The 12,243-nt window shown below is 34.7% G+C and overlaps 2 protein-coding genes across 2 annotated transcripts; one reads left to right on the top strand and one right to left on the bottom strand.

Moving 5' to 3' along the window:
• Positions 1-62: 62 nt before the first annotated feature.
• On the bottom strand, positions 63-5,014 carry LOC132562899 (uncharacterized). Its single transcript, XM_060227674.1, has 6 exons — positions 4,952-5,014; positions 4,553-4,600; positions 3,523-3,595; positions 2,925-2,950; positions 793-819; positions 63-392 (listed from the first exon to the last, which is right to left on the bottom strand). The coding sequence occupies exons 1-6, from the start codon at positions 5,012-5,014 to the stop codon at positions 174-176; spliced, it is 456 nt and encodes a 151-aa protein (XP_060083657.1). The 3' UTR covers positions 63-173.
• Positions 5,015-5,188: 174 nt separating this feature from the next.
• Positions 5,189-7,826, top strand: LOC132562895 (uncharacterized). Its single transcript, XM_060227671.1, has 4 exons — positions 5,189-5,284; positions 5,769-5,816; positions 7,201-7,311; positions 7,713-7,826. Exons 1-4 carry the CDS (start codon positions 5,189-5,191, stop codon positions 7,824-7,826), a joined length of 369 nt encoding a protein of 122 aa, XP_060083654.1.
• Positions 7,827-12,243: the final 4,417 nt, after the last annotated feature.

Below are 12,243 nucleotides of genomic sequence, written 5' to 3'. Positions count from 1 at the left end.
ATTATATTTTCGAAGTATGCATATTTTTAATTTCTTTTTTCTCTCAAAAAAAATCCCTCTAAAACAACATTTTGCAGTAAATGTGGAGATGGACTAGTGGGTTAGTCACGACAATGGCTTTGGAGGCCTATCAAGTTCCTATCACCCAACTAGATATGTCATTGTGTTGGTGCCTAGGAAACAGGATCAGGGGTGTAGAAATCAATAAGGCTCTTTATGGTGGCAGCAGTGATTGTAGACCGATTTATTGGTCTAGGTGTGGTCCTAATCGTGGCTGGATGGATGCTGGAGTCGTCGATCGGTACAGATTTGAAAAGGTAGATGTCTGTTGTGATACACTGGAACGTTATAACGGCTGCCACAATGAACAGATACCAGTATTTATCTGAACTCTGCAAAAATATGTAATCAAAGTTTATGGTGTTTTACATTCATAATAAAAGCAAGTTTATCATTTTATGTTATTGATTCTCAATATCAGCATAAACATAAGTTCATCTCAGTTCATTTTACAATGTGGACAGTAATCCAGATCAAACCTGGCTTGAATATCACAGATATATGACTTCTGTAGATGCCCATGGCTTACCATTCATTGTTTTTTTTTGTTGTTTTGGTTTTTTTTCCTAGCTGTGTGAATTATCCAAGTAACTTTAAGAAAGAAATACAATAGTGCTTTGGGAAAGCTAAAGTAAAAGTAGTAGTCACTAACTCCAGCCAAGTTTTCCAAAGGAGTTCATTGAATGATATCAACTGAGTAATATCTTGTTTTGTGATCAATAAGAAACTTACCAAGTCACCACCTCTGTACCACCAGTTCTACAATGAATAAAGAATGTTTTTATAAAGTGTGAGGTCGGGCTGTTTTAAATCAAATTACCATACGGCACAATGCAGAGAAAATGTTCATTTGTTATTTAGAATTGCGTGTTGCACCCGTTAGGATGATTGACAGATTTTGATTGTCTGCATTTCTCCTCCAGATTCCCAGTTCCACACCTTCAGCTCCTCATAATCTTACCAGAGCAGACCATGTATAACTTTATCTATGAGAGTCCAAAATTTATTTTCTAATGAGCATTTCACATTCTGACCTTGAGCCATCTTTTGAGATTGTGAGAAGGTAATTAGCTTGTGGGCTTTAGTCCTGAGGTTTAAGTCCTGAGGTTTGCTATGACACCACATCTGAATTCTTTACACATGATTATCTAAACTTTACCTGATTGTCTGAAATGTAGTGTTGAGAGTGTCTCTGCTATATTTTGATATTTGTAAAGGAAGATTTTGATATCCCTAACCTTCATTGATGTACTATTTGGAATCCTAGCTTCACCATAATATTTTATAACATGAATACTTTGTTATAAAGTGAATATACCCATGTCATTATTAAGCATATTTCATGTGTAATACAGATCGATGTGACTTCACTTAAGATAATGAAATTCACAGATGGCATTGTGACGTAACAATAGTTACCATAGAGATTGCGGGACATGAATAAGTTTGACAAAGATTTTCGGTTTTCTACATTTTTTGCCGGAAACCTCAATCGTGATAAAAAGAATCTTTACTTCGTTTCCATGTGATATGTGATTTAAGAAAACTCATCATGAATGCTTCATTCTGGCCCGCTAAATGCTCTTTAAATAGAAAAATTCTTAGACTGGTGTCATAAATATGATCCTATGTTCGAACTTGAATGGAGCTAGGGCAAAATCTGGAGACGGGTATTTGTTAGGTATTCTGATAAAGGTTTCTTAAAAGCAACTTTCATCTGATTGGGTCAATGATATGACCTTGTCCCCGATATAGAAATAGCAACATCTTACGTCTTCTAACACCTTGGGCACATAGAAATTGCTCATCGTTTGTCTTACGTGATATGGAAAAAGAATCATGAAAAAATCAGCATGTCAACATAATCACAATCCAAACTCCAATTCCATAAAACAAGGGCAAAATAGGAACAAAAGAAAGATTTACACGGAGACTACTGAAAAAAAGTATCAGGAGAATAAGACCAGGTGTTCCGGAAGAGTAAGCGTCTTCTGCTCATCGACGACACCCGCCATGTAAAACCAGGTATACAACAACGGAACCAACAGCAACCTAACGAGCATCAAATTTCTCAATTTGAACACTACGGCAACCATAAAACTTCCCCATAATTTTCATCAACCTGCATCTTTTGAAACCCTGTTACGAGTTTGTATGTCAGTTGCACGAAAATCATGATGATGGAAATAGACCCTTGAATATCGAATAAACTGTAACATGTAAACACCATATGTTAGGGATGCAGTGACTTTACCATCCAGAAATGGTGAATTCAAAATATTGAAATTGAAATCATCACGTTTATCATATAGTTTGGTGGAGAGCTGTACATGTTGGTTTCGTTGTATAAGAAAAGATCGAGATAAGCATCTGATATAGAAGTCTGCCGTGTCTTTGATTTCCAATTCGAATGGGTAGATACGATGGACGTGGTCAATAAATTTCTTATTATTAAAGACAAGACGTCATCATTTGTTTTTTATTTTGGAGACACTTTGGGAATGGATTGGGAAAAGGTAAGTGCTGGGTATATCGTGCTGTAAACTAAAGATGGTCTTCTTTATATATACCAATGCACATCGATCCAAAATCAGGATAGAAGGTAAGTTTCTGACTTTGACTCATTTCAAGAAAATATGTGACAGTTGCATTCGTGTTATAGTAATAAACTGGTACATTTTGTGACAACATCTTTCACTGTCGCATCCTTGATGATTGACAGTTTTGAGTTGTAAAACATTGATATTGTAAATTTTATGATTATCAGACATGTAATGCTTAAAACATTTATCTATTAAAGCCGTATAAAATATTTCAAAAATTAGGTAGTTACTCTCCAATTTCCAAATCTAGAAATTACTTACCACAACTATTCCAACGAGCGCACTTACTGAAATAGAAAATGATAATGTTTCCTGAACAAGTCTATTTACCATTCATATTTATAGTGAGAAAACAACATTTAAAACCTCACCCATAGGAACAAAGGTCTTTAATGAAACACGGTGAAAAATTATTTAACAACTGCTGTCTGCAGTCTATAAAGTTAATATGTATATATTAGATGGAACTTTTATACAATGCAACGTTGTATCTTTCGATTAAATGTTTAAGAAAAACAAAACAAAAAGAAAAACACGGAAATCAAGAAATGGACTATGGTTTTCTCTTTTAGTTCAATGACATTAAATTCATTATCCATTATCGAAAAAAGTGAAAAATCCAACCTATTGAAAATAACTATCTTTCCCGGAATCATTTAATTACTTAAACATGACGTAGTTTTTATTTTAGGCCGCCTAATGCAGTTGCGCTATTATTTCTGAAGTCATCAGTCTGTGCTATGTTACTGCTGTATATAGCATACATAATTCTAAATTTATAGTATCTTCGTTGCTTCTTTTTCTACACTGAACTAAATGTTGTTTACATTTATAGAGCTTTGTATGTACCGATACTTACTAACAGTATTACAGGCCAGTAGGTAGAAAGTCTGGTTTCGATGACCCTCGACCAAACACATAGTAAACGATAACTACAAGGGAAACACAGATAACACATAACATAGCTACTGACAAAATTATGAATATATTGTGTAATTATCACTATATACATGACGTAGTTCAATCCAATAACATATGTACACGTAATGGACTCAGTGTAGCGCATCAAACGTATTACAGGAAACACAATGGAAGTAAAACGAGAGGGAAATATACCAAAACCTTTGTCACCGTTACATATGTTCAAATTTACCCGATACAGTATTTTTTATCAAAGTTCAACGGAAAGGTCATAAGGTCATATAAAACGAAAGTCAGATTACAAAATATCTGAAACACTATCTTATTTATTTTACCCTTTTACAAAACTGATATCACTGCAAGTGTTAAAGTATCACAAGTACTTCACCATCATTCCAAGATCCCCGTTTGACTTATGGAAACGAAATGCATTCAAAATCCTCCAGGTTCTTACCAAACAGATGAAATGGAAGTTTGAAGGGCTTTACAAAGGTCAAAACGTGTTGAATATTTATTTAAGGATGCCGGCTTCGTTGTTGTGATACACGATTCGTTTTTGAAAGATTTGGACGACTCGTAAACGTGGAAATTTTATCAATATTTTGTTTTATCGACAACTTGATATGTATTGTAAGGGTTTCGTTCTAACCATTTAAGAGTCTCTCAGTGTCCCTTCACGAGCTTAAAATATCATGCCAGGGGACCGTGAAGCACTCTGGACTCTAGAGACTGTCGCAGAAGCGGGGATGGGGGTGTCCTTGACACCGCAGATGTTTAAAGTTTGTTTATAAAGTTTTAAAGGAAGATACCTTTCACATAACATGACACACTTCTTTTCTTTCAAACTAATGTTGTCATTTTGTCATAGGTCATGGTGTTGCATTTAAAAAACATAGCATTAACACACTAGGTATATGCGTAATACATGAAAGTGTTCTGTAGTAAAAACAGGAAGTCTTAATGCTTACCACTACCATCAGTGCCATTGTCACGTTACAAAACCGGAGAAGGAAGGTCTGGAAGGAGGAAACAGTAAACATCATATAACAAAGGGATTCATCAACTCTTATAACTCGCAAATTTAATCACCTTTGCGGCGTGTACAAATTTTGTGGTTGTAAATTTGTCGCAAATGATATACCTAGGCACTTAGACAAGACCTTATATAGGAAAGTTACCGCATCCCATAACAACAGAAGAAACAGGAAGCTATAGAACTGTCAAATAAAAACACGAATCACATACTATTGCGTACATCTTGTAAGCCATATTCTGAATCAAATTAGTGTTTCTTTATGTAATCCGCTGAATGTATAACAATATCAAATATGACAATACTTAGAAGATAAAAAAATGTAAATACGTACAATTGTTGGAGGGACTTCATAGTATATCGCTTTACTGTCTATGGTGGTGACCTGGTCCGCCATGTTTATACAACGTCATGTGATAAGGGCTCACAAGACATCGCTATTGATGTGAGATAAACGCACATTATCGTATCACATCAGTCTCCCTGAATAGCACGTCAGTTTTATTTATCATCTTCACATGGGCATTAATAAACAGCCTCGGTTATATAGACGGAAGTTCAACATTTCAAAATGGCAGATGACTCGACGTCGTTGGTAAGAAATCAGCAGACAACTGCCACCGAGCAAAATGCTGTTTACCACGACAAATGGCAGGGTCCTCGAGCCGTAAGATCTTTATCATTTATTGTCAATTTTCAACAACCAGTCCATGATATAACCCCAGTTATGTTATGATTGATATCTCAGTCGGAATGTCATACTTGAAACGCACCGGATCAAATTAAATATTGGTCATAATGATAATGAAAGTTTTGCTGCTGAAAAGGATATGGTGATAGATCTAAGTACATGTATATGTTTCTTTGAAAGGGAAAGAAAACCAGGAAAATTTGTTGGCGGTAAATGAAAATGGCAATTAAGTGAGGGCACTATATCGAACATTTAACTCCGTCTTATTACATGTGTATACGATATGCAACTAAAATCTATTAGTTGTATTTGTATTTACAAACGAGAAAACAGTACTAATTGCTATCTCATGGACATGACCAAATCATATCTATGAAGATTAAATATTACATTCAGTTATGATAACAAACAATTTGGTTCCATGCAATGTATGTACATTGTATTTAATTTCTGTCTTCAGCGGTGCCTACAGATCATATTCGTCGTCCTGATTATCATAATGGTTCTGGTAAGTATACAAGGATACAATGTATGTGAAATAAACAACAGCGGAAATAACATGCTGACCACTTTCTAGTTGATATTGTACAGGACTTAAGGCATAAATGACCATTATGTAAATGATTGATATGTGAAATGATATTTGCCCGAGATAAGTGAAGAGTACCAATGTACCTAGTGAACGCAAAGACGTGTTGTCCTTAAGAGTTAGAGGATGAAAAAATAAAAACATGTTTTCTAGAGTAAATTTTCTTATCAGGACATGCATTTCTCATTTACTTTTGATACTGTTAATATGGTTATTCTGGACAGCGGTAAAGAGCTGATCTGGGTATATTCCGGCAGTAAACCTGTTATTCATTTTTTCTTATTATTTCATTAATCAGAAATTTACTACAATTGTTATGCTATCCTTAAGTTAGATGTATCATTACATTGATGGATACTGAATGTCTCTAATACTAATACAGACAGATTATAACCATGAATATTTCAACAGCATTATACTGTGAATCTATTTTTTACGATCAATATGAAACGAATGTAAAACAGTTTCTGTGTCACCATTAAAAGATCATGGATTGTAAAATGAGAATAACAGGAAAGACCTCTAACGTATGCTGTTTTTACATTGTCATTTATTTCATGAAATAAATACATTTGTGTTAGATGGTTACTTTATATATTCATGTATATATATATATGTATAATTGCATAATCCTACAGATGTTCTTCATATTATAATGTTATGTAAGTTGGCTCTTGCATGATTTTGTTATTTGGAATAAGATCTTGAACTCTGACCACCTGGTGACCATCTGTTACCCTATGTAGTTTGTATCTCTTGTTATTTGGATGTTATGTGTGCGCACGTGTTAGTTAAGAGGGCCGTGTAGGGCAACTCGCTATGCGGTCTCGGTTTTAGCTTGACCAGTCAGAGGGGCTGTTCACGTGACCAGCGGCAGTAGCCGTGATGCTAGGCGGTCAGGGCCTGGATTGACCAATCAGCGAGGCGCGCACCTCTTCGTGATTTTGACCGCGTCATGTCTTCATCACTCCTCATAATTTTTCTGCTGCTGTGATTACGTTTAATATCTTTCGAAGTCCCACACATACCACACTCCCACATTTTGTCTTGAGCCAGCTTATATATCCATGTTTTTTTTTTTTGTTTTTTGTTTTTTTTTAATTCAAACTTATGTTTGTATGCCGATAATTTGTACCCCATCTTTTTGTTGTACATATAGACTGAAGTTAATGTCATTCAGATCTATATATTATATAACAACAGTGATTGATATTATGGTTGTATTACATTGTCATTAATATACAGTGTAAATCGTGTTTTACAAACTAGGTGGTAAGGTGTTAATGGAAACATTGTTCTACAGGTGTGTGTTATACTTGCCATATATCGGGGAGTCGTTGTAGGAGAAAATGGCGCCTTGTACTTCATGCTGGGTGTCTGTCTCGTCGGATATGTGATTCTGGAAGTGATTCTGGTAATATTACGAGAAACGTTACTTTAAAAATGTAGTGCAAGTAAAATTGCAGATCGAACTTACTGTATGTGACAGAATTCGTGATATAAACATCCATTCTCTAATTATCTGTTCTTAAGTAAAAATACAAATATAACAAAAAGTAACACGTGGTTCCTTTAACACGACAATGGTTATTAAACAGTCGTATTTGGCATTGCTTAACACCTCCACTGAAATCTGAAATGAAAGAAACATCCTAAAAAGTATAAATATTGATCAAATCCGTTAGTCCGTTCACAATAGATAACCGCTTGCAATACCATCTACAATAGAATGTCTACTCATTTAATCCAAAGTGACCGAAGCGGCCACTCTTCTTAAAAGCATAACTTGTGATATTGTTCTTCGTGATTTTTCAGATAATATTTATCCGGCAAGGCGAACTGCCACAGGAGAAGACATGGTTCCTGTATTTCCTCGGTATGTGTGTCTTTTTGGAAGCCATCTTTACAGATATTCTGCTGTACAACTGAAAACAAGACATGATGTTTGACATCTGTTGTCTGTAGGACAAGCGACACCTTTGGATGTAAACCTGCTTTAATTGTTTATTGTTATTGTTGTATTGATCTGGCTGGTGGCGTTTACATGTTTATATGGCTTTGCTTGTTGTGCAATGCAAACTTTTAATAAAATACTCTTGGTCGGAAGACGATGTTGTACGATGAACTTTAAGCACAGTGCGTTTATCACGCCATTTAAATTTCTTAATCTGGAGAACAGAATCAAAAAGTGCCTGAAACAATTAGCATGTCATAGGTGACATTTGTACAGAAAATCAAATACAAAAACATGTTAGGAGATAGAAATATCAGTTATAGCTCCTGATCGTAAGGGAATTTTCCCCCTCCAAACGTTTATTTATCAATGTTTTAAGATACAGTGTTGTTTGGGTGGTGTCTAAGACCCTACCTTGTCAACATTCTCCTCCATTCAGCGTGATGAAAAGATACCAGAACTTCTATGTAATACCTACCTGTCATCCTGCAGTAAAACCTTGTCACTTTATACTCCCTCCTTACAATGCCTTTATGATGATCATTTACAATATACTGTCGACAAATGCCTTAGCTTCATTGCTCTCTAGCCTACTGTCAACGAATTTAAATGTTTCGTTGTCTCTCTTTTTGTCAATATGTTATCTGATGTATATCGTTTGACAGCCCACAGGACAAATATTTTCTCAGTCTTCCCCATGAAGTCTGGTCTACCAGATTAACTTCCCTTCGTTTCTTACGACGAGAAACACGACAGTCGAGTTGTTGAATGCTATCATGTACACTCATAATGGATTTAAGTAACACGCTGTAAACTTAAATACAAATATATATATATGTATGTTCATAAAAAAACTCTAAATAGTGTTGTCTGCTCGTAAAGAAATAGCTTTCAAATTATTAATTTTTCTGGTAAAATATGATTGACCATATGAGGTATTTCGTTGTTTGCTGTTCACTTAAAATGGTATCTACCACACATTTATGTTAAAAACAAATGTTTCAACTCCCCAAAACGACCAAAAGAACTTCAACGTATATCAGTATGGCAGAGCTCTGCTTAAATATAGATGAGTACAAATGGTAGTGAGATAATGAGATACCCGTATATTGAATGTTCACACGTCAGTAATGCTGGTTATTTAAGGACCAGAATAGGTATAATGCATATTTATATGTCGAAATGTGATATTTATGTAGCATTGAAAGAATTAAGTCTATTTTACGAGCAATGCATGCATTATTTATTCTAAGCAATGTACGTCCCACTGAGATTCGCATTAAAATTACAAATAAAAACAGACAATATATTTAGCACACGGACGTAAAACCGCAGCAGACGCATCACAACGTAGGTATATATTCACGGAAAATGGTCGATATATCGTCTTCAGCCAGGGCCTACCTATCGACCAAAAGGTTGCTGCATCACCAAATAACAAACAGGAAGTCTACCGCAAACTATTCATTGAGGTTTTTGTCTATCCAGCACAGGACGATCCGAGCTGTCAATTGAGCCTCATATTCATCGAAGATTGTACAAAAGACACACAAGTGAACAGTATCTTTAAATACAAATTAAGAGTTAGATACAGTTTAGCGAAACAGCATCATACAGCTGTTTTGCCCTTCTAGGTCTCGTCAGTGACACTATGGGACTAAATTTTGAAGTCAAGGAAGCGGCTGAGGAAATCCAAAGTACATGTACTTTAGTAATCGATAGAAATCTCGATAGAATTGTGTCACTATTGTAATGAATTGAAATGAGTAACGCATTTTACTTCAAAACGAAACTAAAATTGTTCTATTAACATGAAAATAGATTCTAGCTGTCACTTACGACAACACAACATAAGAAAATCGCCAAGACAAAAATGGAAGTATTTTGTAGGGAGTATAGTAACAGTTAGAGGTGCGATTATGGCAATTTAAATTTTGGTTTGATTTTTTTCCCCTCAAGCTTATGGTTGTACTTTTCGGGAAATTATATAGCGTATTTTCTAAAGATGCGTCACTTAAAATTCTTTTCTGTTTTCGTCTGTCTTAACAGTTTAGAGAAAAAAATACGAATCTAATAAACATTCAACCCATAAGATATTACAGATAATGTATCAGTCAGTATTAAGACTCTAGTACTGCTCTTTAATGAATTAATTTACCTAAGACTCGGTACTGCTTTTCGGTGTCGCTTTTACATACAGACCAGATACCAGCATCAGGTTATAGCTTATAGCTTACAAGGTGAATTTAGATATCACTTGTCCATCGAATGTCATTGGTAGTGTGATATGCAATACTGTTAAATTACACTGAACACATGTAGATATAGGTATACCTATTATGAAATCTATGAGGTTGTGTCATGAAATTGATAAGTCGTGGTATAAAATCGATATTTGACGTGAAGGCTTACTTACAGGTAACTTTTGCAAGTTTACAGATAAAATTCTTCCCTCACGTAGGTTTTTTCCCCGCTGGCTTTCTTAATCCACGAATTCAGATGTCAACGAAATGAGTCAAATTTTTCAAAATGACATAACTCTTAATACTAGTAGATTTTTGAGTAAGATTTATGAATGAAATCGACCTCCGAGCATGTATTTTCTCAGTATTAAACCACGAAATTTGAGCGCAACAAAAGTAAAGGATTTCACAATTTATACATGTAATATAATGATAAGACAATGTTAAATCTCCATAGAATAAATAACGAAAATGTTAAGTTTATACCCAATATCTCAGAAATTCTTTATTGGTAGAGCAATATATACTTTCATTTCAATATTTCTTAACTTAGTTCAAACTAATAGTTGTCGTGTGATACGTATATCGTTAAAAGTTAAATATAGAATAATCACAGTAGTAGACGGCAAGCGAACAATATTTAATCAGGAAGTAAAACAGTCTATGTATTACATAACAAAGTACACAGCCGCTATATCCAATTGTGTTTAAATCGAATGCCAGTTAAGGCTAACAATTTGGGGTGTTACAAGGTGAAATAGTTGGAACTATAACGAATAGATGAGTTAATGTTGTTGTCTGTGATCGATGTGGAAAATACTCTGAATGCAAGAAACTGGACAATATTTTGCCGAATGAAGCGATGGGAATAAAAAGTATAGGGATGAGAGGGAAGATACAGACTCCAAGTTCAGTCGTTTCTTACATATCATGCAATAGGACAACAGATAGAATTTTCATAACCAATCCACAGAGTAGTCCAGAATACCTGGGTTATCCTCTAACGGTCGTCATAGTGATCTAATTGAAAAAAAAATGTTGCAATACGAAGCATAACGTGTTTGATGCCCATTATGTTTTTTGGTTCCGTCGTTGTTTATCTTGTTCTGGTTCGAGAACGTGACATTTCTTAGTTTGATTGACCAAAATTTGCATGGCTTCTGTCGTCGATAAAGCAGAAGACGCTAACTTTTCCGGAATACCTTATCTTATTCTCTTGGTACTTTTTAATCTTCCTTTTGTTTAAATTTTGTCCCATTTTTATTGAATTTCAGTTTGGCTTATGATTATGCTGACATGTTGGTGTTTACTTAATTCCTTTGTTATGATTTTACGTTTCATCGTTTGTTTACAATGTTGTATTTCTTTGATATAGTCATCGTGATCTTTTTCATTCCTTAAGTTTAAATTCAGATCAAACACCAGACAAGGCAATTTTAGATATAAAGATCGGGATGATCGATATATTCCAACTTTTTTCATACACTTTTAACATGCCACGTAATTATAAATAGCTCTTCCTTGATTTCATTTATCTAATTGGAATCATGTAACTCATACGTATTAATTCAAGAGCAACTCTTGGTATTTAATTAAAAGTTAAAAACTGAGGCAAGAAGAGCATAGACAAGTTTCTCTTTTATACTTGAACCGTCTACTCTGACTGGTACCATTCGGAAAGCATTACAATTATATAAAGTTGAAAGCGATCGAAACATCAATTGGCTCCCTTGTCAATACATTGAAATATTTCAATAACTCGTAAATCAAACTATTATAATACTACAATTCAGTGATGTATCGAATTTCTGTAAGTGAAAGACTGGTACAAATATACCGACATATACCTAATTATCAGTAGTTACTCTATTAAACATTAACTGTGTCTGTAATTGTACGGTCAGAGAACTATACTAGCTCTTAACAGTTTAAATGTTTTATAAGCCCCATAGAAAATTCCCTTGTGTGGCTATGGTTGTGTTTGTCTGTTTTATCTACAGTCCTATACATGTGTGTTCAGCGTAGCTTTAAATGTGTACACTTGTTTTATATACCAGTTTTTGTAATTACTCGATACACATTTTAAAAGGCAGTCACCCTGAAGACAGTGTGTATCAATCTGACCGTCATTGTTAATGGGTACGTTTTG

This window comes from Ylistrum balloti, unplaced genomic scaffold, assembly GCF_031769215.1.
Source record: "Ylistrum balloti isolate Yb309-2 unplaced genomic scaffold, AGI_CSIRO_Ybal_v1 Utg371544, whole genome shotgun sequence".
Classification (NCBI taxonomy): Eukaryota; Metazoa; Mollusca; class Bivalvia; order Pectinida; family Pectinidae; genus Ylistrum; species Ylistrum balloti.
Note: the sequence above shows the minus strand (reverse complement) of the source record. Positions and strands in the feature narration are given on the sequence as shown.